Here is an 18,169-nt window from a genome sequence, read left to right as displayed (position 1 = left end):
TCATCTGTTGATGGGCACTTAGGTTGCTTCCACGTCTTGGCTGTTGTGAATAACGCTGCAATGATCATTGGGGTGCCTGGGACTTTTGGAATTGGTGATTTCAAATTCTTGGATAGATACCCAGTAGTGGGATGGCTGGGACATATGGTAGTTCTATTTTTAATTTTTTGAGAAACTTCCATACTGTTTTCCCTAGTGGCTGCACCAGTTTGCATTCCCACCAGCAATGTATGAGGGTTCCTTTTTCTCCACAACCTCTCCAACATTTGTCACTTTTTGTTTTGTTTATTTTTGCCATTCTAACAGGTGTAAGGTGATATCTTAGTGTAGTTTTGATTTGCATTTCCCTCATGATAGTGATGATGAGCATCTTTTCATGTGTCTATTGGCCATCCGTATATCTGCTTTGGAGAAATGTCTGTTCATGTCCCCTGCCCATTTTTGGATCGGGTTGTTTGATTTTTTGTTGTTGAGTTGTGTGAGTTCTTTATAGAAAATGACTTGCAAATACTTCTTCCCAGTTAGTGGGTTGTTTTTTGTTTCAATCCTGTTTTCCTAGCCTTGAAGAAGCTCTTTAGTCTGATGCAGTCCCATTTGTTCATTCTTTCTGTTGTTTCCCTTCTCTGAGAAGAAATGGTGTCCGAAAAGATCCTTTTAATACTGATGTCAAAGAGTGTACTGCCTACATTTTCTTCTAGATGCCTTATGGTTTCAGGTCTCAGCCTTAGGTCTTTGATCCATTTTGATTTTATTTTTGTGAATGGTGAAAACGCATGGTCAATTTTCGTTCTTTTATATGTGGCTGTCCAGTTTTCCAGCACCATTTGTTGAAGAGAATTTCTTTTATCCATTGTAGGCCCTCAGGTCCTTTCTCAAAGAGTAGCTGTCCATAGATGGGTGGTTTTATTTCTGGGCTTTCAATTCTGTTCAATTGATCTGTGCAAAATACAGAGCGACAGATGTGTGTGAATGGTTTCTGTTCTGATGTGTAAAGATGTCTGAGTGATCGCTCTCATCTTCAGAAGAAAAATACTAAACACTCTTAAAGGGAACACCTCTTCTTCGATCCATGAGAGATTTGAGTTTACATGGCAACAGTGCCCCCTACATGAGAGAAGGTGAATATAGATAATGCCCATGTACCAGGAGGCGGAGTGACTGGAGCAAGCAACTTTCTAGGAACACATCAACATAACAACAGATGAATTGCTAGACACACAGTATGGATTATCTTGAGAGTTAAAAACTCTAGGGAGGGGCCAGTCTTAGGGGTCCCCCCACATTCATGAATGCTTCCTTCAGCAGCCCAACGTGGTCTTCATACTGAAGATCAGAAAAAATTGCCTCCTGCTTCATCCAGCAAATGAGGAAAAACCTTTTGATATACATGAAAAGCATATTGCTGTCTGTGAAGTAGACCATCCGTCAGATAAAACTAATGTACCCACGTCTTAACTCAGTGTATAAAGTTCAAATAGACACCTGCAGTCACCTCAGGTTCCTCTCTGCCAAAAGCAGAGGAAATATAAGTGCTCAGATCCTGTTGTAAAGTTCACGGTCCAGGGATTCTTTACCACCAAACATTGCAGGTTTCATCATCACATGAGAGGACAATTTCCCTTTGAAATCCCTGACACCATATCGGTAGGGCCCCAGGATACAAACAGTGGATGAAAACAGAGCTGCAAGACACAGATTCTACTTAAGAATGAGTTTCTAGGGAAATCCAACAGACCAGGGAGATAAGTGCAAGGACACTGCAGACCATGAAGCCCCTGACCCCTCCAGCTGCAGCAAACACGAAACATAGTCTGACTCGTATTTAAGAAATCATGAAACCTCACACTAAAGGCCTGTTTATCTCAAATCTTATAGTGAAAATTCAAAAACGTGGAAATTAAGTAACATTCTTGGACAAACCATTGAGTCAAAGACAAAATCGAAGGGGAATTTAATATAAGTGTTGCTGAAGCAAGATAAATGAAATTTTCAAAATAACTTGAGACAAGCAAATGTGAAAATACAATTTAAGAAAACTTGTAGGATGAGGCATAGGGAGTAGTAAAGGGAAGTTAGTAGTGAAAAACACCTGTATTAAGAAAAAGATAGCAAGTTAACAACGTACATTTATACCTTAAGGAACAAGAAGGTAAAACCAAGATTAGGTAAAGGTAGGGAATAAGAAGTATTAAAGCCCAAACAGTTTCAATTAAAAAAAATAAAAATAACAAACCCTAGCAATGAAGAGAGAAGACTCAGGTACATAAAATCAGAAATGAAGGAGGACATATTACAATGGCGCCTCAAGAATAAGAAGGATAAAAAAGGACTATTATGTACGTTTGCATGGAAACAGATAACTTAGAAGCAATGGATAAATTCCTAGAAACATGTAAACTACCTCAAAATAGTTAATCATTGCCAATCCCAATGCCACTACCAAACACCACCACGTTCAGAGAATTCGCACCAATCCTTGTTAAACTCTTCCAAAACTGGAAGTGGGGAAAATACTTCGAAACTCATTTTAGAGGCCAGCATCTCCCTGATTATCAAAGCCAGGCAGACACTAGAATATAGGAAAAGTACAAGCCACTAGCTCTGTGTCAACTCAGCTCCACCACAGTGCCCAGATACTGGTTCAAACATTCCACTGGATGCATCTCTGCGGGGATTTCTTTCAAGAGATTACATTTCAATGGGTGGAGTTTGAGTGAATCGGCCCCCATGGGGATGCGCCTCATCCAATCAATTCTAATTCCTAATAGAGCACAGACTGCCCTTCTGAGAACAGGGAGGAATTCTGTAAGTAAGCTGCATTTGTACTGGAAGTACAGTTCTCCTGGGTTCCCAGCTTACTCATCTAGACTACAGATTTTTGATTTAACGAAGTCTTTATGTTTGCATGAGTCACTTTTTTTTTTTTTTAAGATTGGCTCCTGAGCTAACAACTGTTGCCAATCTTTTTTTCTTTCTTTTTTTTTTCTTTCTGCTTTTTCTCCCCAAATCCCCCCAGTACATAGTTGTAGATTTTAGTTGTGGGTCCCTCTAGTTATGACACGTGGGATGCCGCCTCAACGTGGCCTGATGAGTGGTGCCATGTCCATGCCCAGGATCTGAACCAGTGAAACCCTGGGCCTCTGTACAGAGTGCGTGAACTTAACCACTTGGTCATGGGGCCAGCCCCACGTATTTGCATGAGTCACTTTCTTAAAACAAGAAAAGAACAAGTGATATATATGTATAAACAGACACACACTTACTTGTTCACATCATATTGGTTCTGTTTCCCTGGTGAGCTCTGACTAACACCGTATTTTACTTTTAACACTTTATAAGTTGAATGCATGGTTCATTTTAAAAGGGAAAGCATTTTTTTAATGTAATTCTCTAAACGTCAGTTTTTATGAAGTATTCAATACAGTTTTGCAAACCATAAAAAATAAATTTTCTGTCCTGTTCCCATATACAATGACAAGTGATATTGGAGCTGCTTCCATCCTATTTCACACTGGTGAGTACTGAGAGGAATGGCCTTCACTCTAATGTATTAGGGTGGCATAACTGTGAGAGGAGCTCTGCTGACCTACTCCCCAGTAAGACTGGTGAAAATTACTTTAATAAACATTTAAAGGCACTGGAAATGGTCCTGAAAGCAAAGATGAAATGAACATTTATTCAGGAAAATCTTTGAAGTTTTGAAAGAAACATGAGAGTCTGTGGTGTTGGGACAAAGAGCACTGCCTTCCTATCTCCTCCAGCTCACACTGGTGGAGACTCTGCTCCAGACCCCTGCAGTCTAGAAGACACGGCCCCCTGTCAACTCAGCCCCCACTCACAGGGCTATCTTGCTGAGAGGGTAAATAAGTGCTGGGGAAGTGTGCTTGAAAAGTAGGGACACCATTGTTTCAGTCCCTACACATGGAACTGAGCTGATGCCCTTGGAGTGGTGAGCTGGCAATACTTGTGTGCTGATTGCCCTTCTTCCATCTCATGAGGTGAGTGTGACATAAGTCATTTGTGAGGGACCAGTAGACACAATTGAGAGCACCTCTGGCTGCTGTCTCTTTACTGCACTGAGCCCTCTGTTCCTAAAATGGGATTGTCACTCAGAGAGAGGCTTCCCATTGTCCTCAAAGGAGCTCCAGGGTCCTGTCATAGAGTTGTTTCCTGAACACGCAGGTGAGGTGAGCCACAGAACACAACGTTCTCAATCACGTTCCAAACAGTTGATGTGGTTGGCCCAAGATCATGAGAAGTTCAAGGCAAAGGACACTATCAAGAAAGTGAGGAAAGGCAATTAGCAGTAGACTGGTATCATTGTTCAAGACACAATTTTGAGTCTAGGCCAACGATTTTCTCAAAAAAGAAAAAACCCCAGGGAATTAAACTGCTGAGAGGAGGCTTCCAAGGCTCAGAACAAATACCACCTAGTGACTTCAGAAAATATTTCTGTAAAGAAGCCAGAATTTTATTGAATTTATTGATTGAGCAGATTATGCCCCAGGACATTGGTGAAAACAGTAGAACAAGCAGCCAGTAATTATTGAAGTTTATCCACTGGCTGTGGTTCATGAAAGAGAAAGAGGGCCCTCCCAATATCACTGTCCCAGAAGAGCAGGCTTTCTCAAAGCCATGTCCCATTGTAGGAGCTGTGTCAGAGATTCCACTCTGTATGAGAGACATAGACTGAAATCCAGCTAGTCAGAAACAAATAAATAAGTCAATTATAGTAAAAACTCCCAGAAGGAGAGGGATGAGTACCTGGAGTTACTACCATATATTACTTAGAATGTCTGATTTGCAACACAATTAAAGTAAATGCACAGATACAGGAAATTAGAAACCAGACGCCGTGAGAAAACAGCCGTTGAAAAAATGATCCAATTCAGACAAGGAAGCCCCAGTAAAATTAAGAGCTGGTGTCTCAGCAGAAAAAGCGAGGTCAGAAGGCAAAGGCATAGCATATTCAAAGTGCCCAAAGAACAAACCTGTCAACCAAGAATCCTATAATCAGCAAAACTACCTTGGAAAGGGGCCGGCCCTGTGGCTGAGTGGTTGAGGTTACACACTCTGCTTTGGTGGCCCAGGGTTTCACTGGTTCAGCTCCTGGGTGCCGACATGGCACTGCTCATCAAGCCATGCTGAGGTGGTGTCCCACAACTAGAAAGACCCCCAACTAAAACACACAACTATGTACTGGGGGGCTTTGAGGAGAAGAAAAAAACATTAAAAAAATAAAACTACCTGGTAAAAAAGGAAATTGAAATAAAGACATTTCCAGATAAACAAAACTGAGAAAGTATTGATAGCCAACTGCCATGCAAGAATGAGTGAAGGAGGTCTTTAAGCTGAAAGCAAGTGATGCCGGGTGGCAATTCCTATCAATATAGAGAAACTAAGACACCAGTGTAAGGAAGGATGTAAGTCTGAAAAGAATCTGCCAATTTTCTCCATTCTTAATTGATATCAAAGGAATTGTATAAGATACTATGTATGTGAAGTGCTGTTGGGAGTATAATACGCAGAAATGTAATATATGCATAATGTTTACCATTAAATGCAGAAAAGACTGGATGCAAAGCTGTATTGAGCTAACAAGGTTACTACAGATGGTAAGGGAAGAAGAGTAACAATATATTATTGGGTTCTATTATTAATAGATGTAATCTGCATAACAATACCACAAAATGGGAAAAGGTCGTAGAGCTATATATGAGTAACATTTGCATGAATCAGTGGAATCAAGGTTGTTTAAATGTGAAGCTCATTCTTGTAAATTAAGTAGATGTTAAATAGTGGTACCCCCAAAAAACTTCAAAAATACAGTGAAAAACATTTACAAATTAAAATGCTACTTTAGGAAATATTCACTTAATGGAATAGAAAAGCTATAAAGGAGGAGTAGAGAAACTAAAACAACGTGAGAATTGTAGAAAACTAAAAGTAAAATGGTGGATGTAATTGTAACCATGTCAATAGTACTACATGTGAATGGATTACATTATCCTACAGGAGGAAGAGATTCTCACCTCAGATTTAACAAACTGTCATCTAAATATGTGCTATGTGTCAGAAACACACTTTAGATTGAAAGATACCAATAGATTGAATATAGAAGTTTGGGAAAGATACATCTGTAACCAGCCCCGACAAGACAGCTGGAGAGCTAATAAAAATATCTGCCAAATGGACCTGAAAACAGAAAATGTCACTAGAGGTATTGAGGAACATGATGTCATGCTGAAAGGGCTGCATCTCAAACACAACAGAGAACACAATTTATAGCTATCAGTGCCTATACTGGCAAGGAGAGATCTCGAATCCATAACCTAACCTTTCGCCTAAACAGACTCTAAAACATGAGGTACCAAACCCATAGCAAGGAGAAAATGAGAGAAGAAAGATGGAGCTGAAATCAATGAAATGAGGAATAGAATAACCACAGAGAAAATCACTGATACCAAAAGTGGGTTCTGCCAAAAGCTTGGGCAAATTGACAAATGCGGGAGGAGGCGCTGGTGGGAAGCGGCGGGGCGGGCCCGGCCTCCCGCGGGCCCCCCGGGGTCTGCGGCCCCGAGTCCCCGGCGGAACCTCTCTGCCCTCAGGCCCCTCCGGCCTCAGCGTGGGGGCGGGGCCGGCAGCCGGGCCCCGGGCGCCCTGTGGTCCCTGCGCGCGGCGACTTGGGCCGGAGCGTCTCCGGGCCGCTGTGCGGCCGCAGCCCCGCGTGTCCCAGACGGTGCGGGGCCCGCGGGAGGGCCCGCAGGACAGTCGGGCCTCGGTCTCCGGGGTCCGTGCGCGGAGGGGCTGCGGTCTGTGGGGTCCCCAGGGCCTCATTTCTCCTCGGAGGGGACCCGTTTTCTCCTGAGTTTTCCAAATGTTTGGGGAGCACCGTCTCAATCTACAGTCACAGGCTGCTCTTCCTGGGACTGACAGTAAATCCGTACATTTTCAGATGCCTCCCAGCACTCCCAAAGCCACTTCCCCTCTTTCCTTCACAGGATCCTCATCAACACTTTGTCCTCCATGGCGCGTTTCAAACAGACTCAATATTTTAAATGTTTATCATTATCCCCCAGAGCCCTGGAGGGCTCTATTTTCAAGATCATATTTGTCTGTGGCTATTTTACATGAGAGGAAAGCAGAGAATAAGCACTAGGAACTACACTGCAGGAAATCCTGGTGCCTCTCCCGGGGATCATCCGGGCCCAGACATCCTATGGCAAGTCCTTTGGGTGGGGGTTCCCCTTGGAAACATGTGCTGGGTGATCTGTCCCATTGGTATTGTCACACACCCCAAGGTTTGTGAACGAGAAAAAATTATTCACTGATTTAAGTGTCCGTTTTTCAAGAAGGGTAAATATATCTAGTCAGTAGAGCTTGAAAGACACTATAAAGGAGTTCCAGACAGGCAACAAAGAGGTGAATTTCAGAAAAAATATAATGTTGCTTTATTATATTCCATTTGTTAAGAATACTTGTTTCACTCTCCCTTCCCTTGAGTTTCTCTCGTTAGTTTCTGAGGTGCGTTCCTTACTTTTGGGTGCTTCCAAAGGAGATTCCAGGGCTGAGACATGCAAACCGCAAGTGTTCAAGTGTGATTTCTTGTCATGGAAATAATGTCACCACCGGCCCAGGAACAGAGTTGTCATGCCAAATAGTGCGTCTTTGGCATAAGGGCTATTTTAAGCTGATGATTATCAAAAAGCAGCAGACACAGGCAAAGCTCTGAAAAGCTAGTAGAAGTTACCCCTTTGTAAGGGAAGTTTACATTCTAAGAGAAACGTCCCTTTGTAAGGGTGCCTCCCTCTGTGTGCCAGGAAGGGCAGGATGACTCTGCATCTCTAGAAACTCTGTATCCATGGAGAAGGCAATGAGTTAAATCTGCATGACAACTTGACCCTTGTTCAGCGTGCTTTTCCTGCTAACCTCCCGTCACTAACTCCATCTTAAGAGCAGGATGTTAAAGCTCTTTGTCACAGGAGGCGGCCAGCCAGGAGCCTGTGCGGAATAGAAAGTTTTGATCTGCCAGTCAGACCTCACCCTGCCAGGTCTTTGCATCCCAGCTGGCCCTCCCTGCTCCCTTAAGCCTCAGCCCACGCTTTGGATGAGGGAGACCGAGTTGACAGCCTGTCCTCCTGTCTCCTGGCCAATAGATGGCACAGTCAACTGTTTCTTCTTTCAAAGCCTGGTGTGCCATGGTCTCAGCTTCTGTGCGCATCAGGTGGCGAGCCCTCGCTCAGTAACAGTAGTAATTCACATTTTTTCTTAAAGGAATAGACATTTGTGCTTTTCTAGTTGAAGTGGTAGAAATACCGAATAATATTCTCCCTTATTTTCTGTGGAAGGACTGCGTTTAAGTGATTTTGCTGGATTATTCCAACACTGGGTTTGTGTTATTTAAAATAACGCTGAGGTTCCAGAGCATCTCCAGTGGGGAGCAGAGGCCCCCAGTCCAAGACCCAAGCTAAGGCCCCTTGGGCCTGCAGAGGGAAGGCCTTGAAGGCCCAGTTGTTTTTCCTTCCGGGGGCCTCCCCCTGCAGGTTTCCTACTGCTCACACCCCCATGGAAGGAGTCTTTCTCCTGAGACGAGCTGCAGAGCCCTGGAAAGCTGGCAGTGCACGTGCTCATGCGGTGGGCAGTGACACCCTTTCTGAGGTTGTGGTTGTGGTTCCTTAGGCCTAGATATTTTAGACATCGTTTCAGTTTTGCATCAACACTTAGGTGCACTGAGAGTGTAATCTGTGCAGGGTGAGAAAAGCTGTGAAGATCAGATGTTCCGTCCTGTGGACAAAGGGTTCATGAATTTGGAGTTCATGTGGGTCAGAAGCTTAAACTGAACCCAGCGGAGAGTTTCCTCACATGTGAGAGTGGGACCTGGTGGAGGCAGTGCCTCCATGCTCAGAGGAGAGGGAGCGTGTGTGGGGCTCCCAGAGTGCATTCCTGTGACTGCTCAGGGGTCCCCACTCTCCTTCTCCAGGGCCTGACCCTCTCCAGGGGATCTGTCTCAACTGGCAGAGTGTACACCTCAAGTCTGGGAATATGGTCACTTTCTCAGTGTAGGTTTCCTTCTGGGCTGCAGGCCAGCAGGCTGCGTCTATGAGCTGGTTGGAATATTCCCGTTTCTGTCCTTGGATTCCTTTATCAGTTGAAGATTGCAGTCCTCTGCTTCTAGTTTCCAGTTGCACTTGGGGTTTGAAAATGTAATTTCAGAGGTGTTATGTTAGCAAGACAAGAAAATTGTGGAAATCAACAGTTTTTTTTCCATTTAGACAAGAGAACGTCAAGATGTGACATGGGTGTATTTCAATTCTCAGCTGCATTTTCCATGTTTAGGTCAATTTTGTGTGTCCTTGTCCCTAGAGAACTGTGACATTTAAAAGGCTGTACTATTCCTGAGGCAAATGAATTGCATTCATTTTCTTATGGTTTGTGTGTGTGTGAAAGAGGAAGATTTTCCCTGAGCTACCGTCTGTGCCCATCTTCCTCCATTTTATGTGGGATGCTGCCACAGCATGGCTTGATGAGCAGTGGTAGGTCCACACCTGCGATCCAAACATGCGAACCCCAGGGCACTGAAACAGAGCAAAGTGAACTTAAGGACTATGCCGCTGGGCCAGTCCTGAATTCTGTGTCAATAGATGTAGGGAAAAGGCAGTTGAATTTCTATTTTCATTGATCTGAGGAATCAGGTCCAAGCTTGTGTAAATCTTTGGAATTCCTAGTTTACTCAGGGCTTCATTGCAGATCCCTAAGGTATTATAATATGCTACTACTTCCTAAAAATATTCTCGAGGTAAATATAGTGGAGGCACAAAGCAAAGTGCCCCTTGTCTTTTTTGGTAGAAAGAGATTGGTAAATTTTTTATGGTTTACAGTTTTATGTCCATTGGTGTTTAAAGGATTAAATCTTGGAATGGTTTCCTATGTAGAAATGTTAAAAAAAGTCTTTAAAAGGTCTTTTAAAAATGGTGGTCAAACGTGGGAAAATATGACGTATATAAATCTCTCCTTATGTTATTTTATGTTTTTGAGGAAGATGTGCCCTGGGCTAAGATTGTGCTCATCTTCCTCTATTTTATATGTGGGATGCCTGCCTCAGCCTGGCGTGGTAAAAGGTGTGTAGGTCCTCGCCAGGATCCAAACTGGTGAAGCCCAGGCCTCTGAAGCAGAGCACGTGGACTTAACCACTGTACCACTGGGCCAGCCCGTGTCTCCCCTTATTTTAAATAAATACTGCGTGGGAAGGTTTAAAAAATTCGTAAGAGAGGAAACACTTAAGGAGACTCCCTGCCTGCAGTCCTGCCCCACTCCTCTGCTCAGACACCAGCCTCCCTACATGGCCAGTTTTGATCACTGCTTCACCATGCTGTTAGTGTTTCTTTATATAAAAGCAAGCCAGGGCGAATGCCTATTTTTTTTTATCCCCCAAGTTTGTTCTTGTGATGAATGGGAGGGTTTGGTACTGATGATGTTTGATGACTGAACACTTATGCCTCACCCTCCCTTTCCCCTGGGCCTTCTTCCCTGGACAGGCTGATGAGAAAGCCTGGAGGCTCCTGCACTGTGGGCTGCTGCTTGCTGGGCAGCTCCTCCTGGGCGCTGTGCTGCCCTGTGTTGCACTGTTGACCCCACCAAGCCTGGGTTCTAACTGCAGAGTACTCCAGGTTGGCAGTTTGGGAAATTCTTGTCCTCTGAGTGCAGGAGTCTGGGAATCAGGCCCTCCTTAATGTGATCTTCTGTCAGTGTCTTGCGTGGCCTCTGTGTGTGTGTTGAGAGTGAAGGTGAGACTGCGGCTGGAGTTGCCTTGACATTAGGGGGAGTGTGCAGTTATGAGGATGATTGTACCCTGTCACTGAGCTGAGCCCATCCGATGGTCACTCCTTCAAGAGCAATTATTTCAGAGAGAAAAAAGGGACAGGAAAATGCAGGCAGTAGGAAGCAAGATTCCAGAGGGCTCCCCAGAGCCCCTAAGTCACTCTGCCGCTGCAACAGAGGGTCTATTGTAACAAAGACCCTGACCCTCTGGGTTATAATGACAACACCCCAGTCTGACTTTGTCAGAGCAAAGGGATTGGTTCAAACCAACTTAAGCCCAGGCACTTGAACTCTATAAAGCAACCAGTTGTCTTGCCCCTTTGTGGGAAAAGAACTCTGGAAACCTCTTGACTCAGAGATCCCCAAAATAGAAGTCAGATTCACACTCGTCTGTACACTAATAGGTCTACAATAGCAGGACGCTCGTCATCCACCTTGGGGTTCTGCTACTACTGATAGTGACCATGGCGCTTCTCAGAGGATCCAGTGCTGTGCTCCCCAACAAGGCATTCGATGTAAGTTTCCCCTCCCCTTTGGTCTCAGGCTCCTAGAGCACAGCCTGGCTTCCTGAGATCAGTTGAAGTCATGGCACAACTAGAAGGATCTTCGACTAGAATATACAACCATGTATTGGGGGCTTTTGGCAGATGAAGAATAACAAAAGCAGATTGGCAACAGATGTTAGCTCAGGGCCCATCTTGAAAAAAGAATAAGTTGAAGTCAGTTGAATGAGAGCTGTCTTGTTTCAGTAAAAAAGGGGTGAATTGTCATGAGTCTGTCTTCATCATTTTCTAAAAAGAGAGAGGTTTTAAGTTTACGGAAAAATTGATTAGAATTTACAGTTCCCACATAACCCTTGTCTCTGCATCCACACAGGTGGCACTCTTTTACATTTGGTATTACTTGTGTACACTTATTACAATTTCCAAGCCCATATGGACGCATTACAGTGCACGGTGCACATTAGCATTGACTCTGTGTGTTACACACTGTGTGGGTTTTGGCTAATGTCTAATGACGTGTCCCCATCATCTCTGTGTTGTAGAGGGTAGTTTCACTTCCCTGAAACTCCCCTGTTCTCCACCTATGGACTCATCCCTTCCTCCAATTTTCATGGCTTCTTCCTTGTGCCTGAGCTCTCAGTTCATAGTAATTCCAGCCCCGTCAAAGCATACAGCATGACAAAGGTAGAACTGAGTCCATGATCAATATTTCACAAGTTAAAAGCAGTGTTTCACCAGAAGAGGATTTCCATTCAGCCAGCTGCGTCTGATTACCTGTAATGGCCTGGCATAGTTTAGGACAGGGTGGGCAGCTGAGCTTGGTCAAAGTGTGATTTTCACTGGACTCCTAAACTCTCAGTTTGGTCATGGGAGCAGACCAAAAAGCTTCCAGTTGTTCACTGTGTTTTTATTCACTGAAACATCCCATAGATTTCACCCTCTGCCTCATGGAGTGCCGTATCCGGTGGGTAATATGGAAGAAGATGAAAGAACTTTTCTTACGAGGGATCATTGGTCCACAAATGATAATATTTATTTCATTTGTATAGCATTTCTGTCATTTCCCAACCCGTTCTGGAACTTGTTATTAGAGAGAAACAGGATGTAATGTCATCACAGTAAAACTGTGTAAATATTTCCATGTGTTCGTAATATTGTTAAATTGATGAACATGTGTGCAGAAAAAAAGCGAGTTTGTGATGATTACAACATAGAATAAATGTTTGGAGATAACAGAATCCCATGTTACCTTCCTAGAATTGGAGTATAGATCCCCAGTGCTATCAGCCTTATGCATCCTGCCCTATACACATTTGTGGTGTTTCAGGACTCAGTGGCCATTGAGGACGTGGCTGTGAACTTCACCCCAGAGGAGTGGGCTTTACTGGATCCTTCACAGAAGAGACTCTACAGAGATGTGATGTGGGAAACCTTCAGGCACCTGGCCTCAGTAGATAAGAGTGAGGACATTCCTTCACTGCATCAATGAGAGAACAAGTGCTGCTTGCCCATGAAGAGTGTTCTAAGGCCCTGGCCTGATGGTGAGGTGGTTAAGTTCGCACTTTCCGCTTTGGTGGCCTGGGGTTTGCCAGTTTGGATCCCGGGTGTGAACATGCCACTGCTTGGCAAGTCATGCTGAGGTAGGCGTCCCACTTACAAAGTAGAGGGAGATGGGGTCAGATGTCAGCTGAGGGCCAGTCTTCCTCAGCAAAAAGAGGAAGATTGATGGCAGATGTTAGCTGAGGGCTAATCTTCCTCACAAAATACAAAAAGAATGTTGTGAGATGTAGAAGGTGGAAAGAGCAGGTTACTAAATACAGTAGACATGGCCATAGATTATCAAATACTTAGAATCTACAACTTTTTCTATAATTTCTAATATTTGGAATAAACTTTCTGTGTCTGCATTTCAGTAATAACATGGGAAGATCATGATGTTAAAGATCAGTGCAAAGACCAGCAGACAAAACTACAGTGAGTGACACAGTAGAAATCTCTGTGTCGTGTACGATTCCTTGTACGTTAAGAAATTTTTTTTACAAAGAGAAAACAACGCTTGCTTCAAATTTAGGTATTCTTAGGAAATTTTCACCAAGTATACTTTCTGAAATGTGATGTAGAGGTTCACTTTTTGCAAAATAGTTCACTTAGAAATAGTATTAGTGAACCCTGTGAATGAATATCACTGTTTGGATAATAGCAAGGGTGAAGTCCTCTTGCAGAAAATTCAGTATATTTCATTTCAGAGAATTCACAGAAGGAAGAAAACATGAACATTCCCTATAAATCATAATAAACGTAAAATCCTTAATAGAGAAATGACTAACAATGTGCTTCTCATTTGTACAGAAGGCATGTGGTAGGGAGACTCTGGGAAAGTGAAGAAGGTAGTCAGTGCAGAGGAAACGTCAGCCTTCTTCCATATCTCAGAATGACCAAGAAAACTACAGGAGCTAAACCATGGGGATGCAGTGCATGTGGAAGAGCCTTCACGCATCATTCATTGCTGAAAACGCACATTACACGTCACACTGAACATAAAACATATGACTATCAAAAATATGGAGAGAAGCCATATAAATGTAAGGAATGTGGGAAAGCCTTCACTTACCTCACTTTACTTCAAACACATGAAAGAACTCATACTGGAGAGAAACCCTATGAATGTAAGAAATGCGGTAAAGCGTTCACTTCCTCCACTTATCTTCAAATCCATGTAAGAACTCACGCTGGAGAGAAGCCCTTTAAATGTAAAATATGTGGTAAAGCCTTCATTTCTACCATTTGTCTCTCAACACTCAGAAGAACTCACACTGGAGGGAAACCTTACAAATGTAAAAAGTGCAGTAAATCATTCACTTATTCCAGTTTTGCTCAAAGACATGGAAGAATTCATACTGGAGAGAAACCCTACAAATGTAAGAAATGCGATAAAACATTCACTTCTTCCACTTCTCTTTGAATACCTGAAGGAACTCACACTGGAGAGAAGCCCTTTAAATGTAAAATATCTGGTAAAGCATTCATTTCTACCAATTGTCTCTCAACACATGAAAGAACTGACACTGGAGGGAAACACTACAAATGTGAAAAATGCGGTAAAGCATTCACTTCTTCCAGTTATCTTCAAATACATGAAAGAATTCATACTGGAGAGAAACCCTACAAATGTGAAAAATGCAGTAAAGCATTCACTTGTTCCAGTTATCTTTGAGTCCATGAAAGAAGTCACAGTGGAGAGAAACCCTATGAATGTGAACAATGTGGTAAAGCGTTCACTTCTACCAGTCATCTTTCAATACATAAAAGAACTCATACTGAAGGGAAACCCTATGAATGTAAGAAATGTGGTAAAGCATTCAGTTCTTCCAGTTCTTTTCAAATACATGGAAGAATTCATATTGGAGAGAAGCCCTTTGAATGTAAAAGATGTGGTAAAGCCTTTGGTTATACTGCTTCTCTTTCAAAGCATGAAAGAAATCACACAGGAGCAAAGCCCTATGAATGTAAAAAATGCAGTAAAGCATTCACTTCTTCCAGTTCTCTTCAAATACACGAAAGAACTCACACTGGAGAGAAACCCTACAAATGTCAAAAATGTGGTAAAGCATTCGCTTCTTCCAGTTATCTTCAAATACATGGAAGAATTCATACTGAAGGGAAACCCTATGAATGTAAAAGATGCCGTAAAGCATTCATTTCTTCCAGTTATCTTCAAATACATGAAAGAACTCACACTGGAGAGAAACCCTACAAATGTCAAAAATGCGGTAAAGCATTCACTTGTTCCAGTTATCTTCAAAGACATGGAAGAACTCACACTGGAGAGAAACCCTACAAATGTCAAAAATGTGGTAAAGCATTCACTTCTTCCAGTTCTCTTCAAATACATGGAAGAATTCATACTGGAGAGAAACCCTATGAACGTCAGCAGTGTGGTAAAGCATTCACTGTTTCCAAATCTCTTCGAGTCCTTGAAAGAACTCACACTGGAGAGAAACCCTTTAAATGTGAAATACGTGATAAAGTGTTCAGTTGTATCAGCTATCTTTCAAGACATGAAAGAATTCACAGTGGAGGGAAACCCTGCGAATGTAAAAAATGCGGTAGGGCATTCACTTCTTCCAGTTATCTTCCAATACCTGAAAGAACTCACACTGGAGAGAAACCATTTGAATGTAAACAGTGCAGTAAAGCATTCACTTTTTCCAAGTCTCTTCGAGTCCATGAAAGAACTCACACTGTAGAGAAGCCCTCTGAATGTAAAATATGCAATAAAGTCTTCACTGCTTCCAGTTCTCTTCGGGTCCATGAAAGAAGTCACAGTGGAGAGAAAGCCTCATGAATGTCAGGAACGTAAGACAGGCTTTACTTCTCATACAAGCTTTTGAGGATATGCACAAATGCACAGGAGAGGATAAACCATGTGGACATAAACAATTTGGAAAGACTTTTGTCATCCCAGTTCTTCCTGAAGGCATGAAAGGACTCACTTGATAAAAACGTCTTGAATGTAAACAGCATGAGAAAGACTTCAATTGGCCTACATCCTTCTATGTGAAACTCCCACCAAAAAGAAATGTAAATGTAAGTCATGTGAGAAAGCTTCATGGAAATTAATTTGTATATAAGGTTGTGGAAAACTTTCAACATGAAAGAGTTGTTATAAAATAAATAGATTGTATCTATCAAGCCTTTCTTAAAGTGCCACATTGGCTGTGGATTTCTATTAATTACTTCAGAAATGAATATTGAGGTGAGATGATTCTGCTAGTCATCCTTCATAAATAGTAAATAAGATTCACAGGTAGTGCTTTTCCCTTACGTCAGTTAATAATATTTTATCTTTAGTTTTAAATTAAATAATGTTTTAATTGTTCTGTGTTAGGGGGCTATTGAAAAGTGGCGGTTTGTATTTGTCGTGATTTTCTTACTGGCCTTGTATTACAGTTCCTGCACGTGCCTCATCCATTGTACATATTGTACATGTTTCAGAGAAAGCTCCTTTTTGGGGGTGGTGGGTGGAGGAGCCTGTTTTTATGTTCTGCACTATTAAACAGTTGGAAAAGAATTTATGTGTGGCAAGTTTATCCAAGAGTGTACTTCCTGTGAATTCTTGTTTTCCTATTTGGGCCTTTGCAGTTTCTCCTTCCTTCTGACTGGTATTGGGTGAATAGACTTTGAATTAAGTAGAGGCCTGTGGCAGGGCAACAAAATCTAGAGCTGGACACATCACCCCTGTACTGCATCATGTTAGTGAGGGTAATCTGAAGAGCTAGATCGTTAACAATCCGTCCCATTGCTGGCTCCTTGTTGGAATTCCCCAATGGCCTCACTTACATGAGATCTGGAAGGCAGAAGCACACAAGGCCTTAGGCAGATTTTCGAGCCATCACACAGGGAGGGAGACAGTTATGTAGGAGCTTCAAGGACACCACCTTCCATCCCTTTTTCTGGATTCTTTGCCCTTCTTGTCAAGAGTATCTTGAAAACCAGCAATAACTAGTTGATTTCCATTTTGGTAGAGATGCATTTTCCACCAGTTTCACATCAAAGATCCATTGGAGTTAGGGTCTTTCTGTAAGGCCTCTTGTGTCCACCAGGAAGCCAATTCAGACCTTTGTGGTGGGAGTGTTGTCTGATTCCCCTTTTCTGTAGGTGATAATTGAATACGGTCTGATGTGTATAGGAAACAGCTTTGCTGTTGATAGTGCTAGTGAGCACATTTTCCTGCTTGACCGTGGCATCTCCAATGCGATGTGAAAAGAAGCACCTGCGAGTTTGTTTCTTTGCTTCTGGTGCAGCGGCTGCCTTCCCCCAGTTCTTCCGTGTGAGAACACTCACCTTTCTCACATTGGGAAGACTGTGTATTTCCTGTTACTTGTAGTTTGAATGCATTTCGTCGATATGTTCTCAGTAACCCTTGAGTGTACATCAATAAGACTATGTCCATCTGTTTGGGAAATGAGCACTTCTGTAGTTGTTTCATTGATGTATTTTATGAACTGTTCCAGTCCATCCGATGTTAATAAATATTAGTGTGGATTTCATTGTTACAGACTATTAATATCCATTTTTGATCATGGATCTTCAGATATACTTTACAGTGTTCTTCATTTAATCATTGTATGGTTTAAGTCAATTTTATCATGTGCAGACCAATTCAGGGATTTCTTCCCCAGGCAAACTATTTCTTATTCTTTGACAGTCACAGTTATCGTCATGAAAATAATTCCTCATTCATTTTTAAGCCAAAAGTTAACCATCAGGGCTTTTTTCAGTGCCCTCTTCCGCTGACCTGCAGGATTGCGCCTGCAGTCAGAGAGGGGTGTCAGGAATTCTAGTAAGAATGACCACAGACCTAAAGGACCTTGAGGTGTAGCGGTAACAGTGCTCAAAGGACTTCTTACAAGATTCTGGCCTGTGTTTGTGGGTTGGACTGCTATTCAAGGAGGCACGTTATTTTCTGTCTTCAGTGATGTGAGGAGGTAAACTTAATTCTATCTTTTGTAAACTTTTTGCTTTGTGAACCGAATCATTGTTTTCTCGAAGGCAAAAACAATAGAGTGAAGGAAAGTTAAATTTTAAGAAGTTGCAGTCAGTCATTTTAGTAAGAACAAGGAAAAGAGTCGTTTTTAGGATTTGGGCTTTTATCCTTTATCATTTTTACCTCTGTGGTCACAAAATACTGTTAGTTTCATCTTGGAAACTGTACTTTTAATGAACAAGCTGTCGGACACTTTTCTCTTCAGCAGGGTAAGACTTGGCCTTGCAGTGGATGCAGCCCGCTCCTGGTCCTCTGGAACAGCTTTGCCTTTCCTACTTACAGTCAAAACACCGATGTATTT

General features: G+C 42.5%; 1 protein-coding gene across 1 annotated transcript; it reads left to right on the top strand.

Moving 5' to 3' along the window:
* Positions 1-12,826: 12,826 nt before the first annotated feature.
* On the top strand, positions 12,827-17,835 carry LOC103543254 (zinc finger protein 709-like). The gene is made up of 2 exons (XM_008510145.2): positions 12,827-12,961; positions 13,671-17,835. The coding sequence occupies exons 1-2, from the start codon at positions 12,954-12,956 to the stop codon at positions 14,281-14,283; spliced, it is 621 nt and encodes a 206-aa protein (XP_008508367.2). The 5' UTR covers positions 12,827-12,953; the 3' UTR covers positions 14,284-17,835.
* Positions 17,836-18,169: the final 334 nt, after the last annotated feature.

This window comes from Equus przewalskii, unplaced genomic scaffold, assembly GCF_037783145.1.
Source record: "Equus przewalskii isolate Varuska unplaced genomic scaffold, EquPr2 contig_13320, whole genome shotgun sequence".
In the NCBI taxonomy this organism is placed as follows: Eukaryota; Metazoa; Chordata; class Mammalia; order Perissodactyla; family Equidae; genus Equus; species Equus przewalskii.
This window is presented reverse-complemented; position numbering and strand designations above follow the sequence as displayed.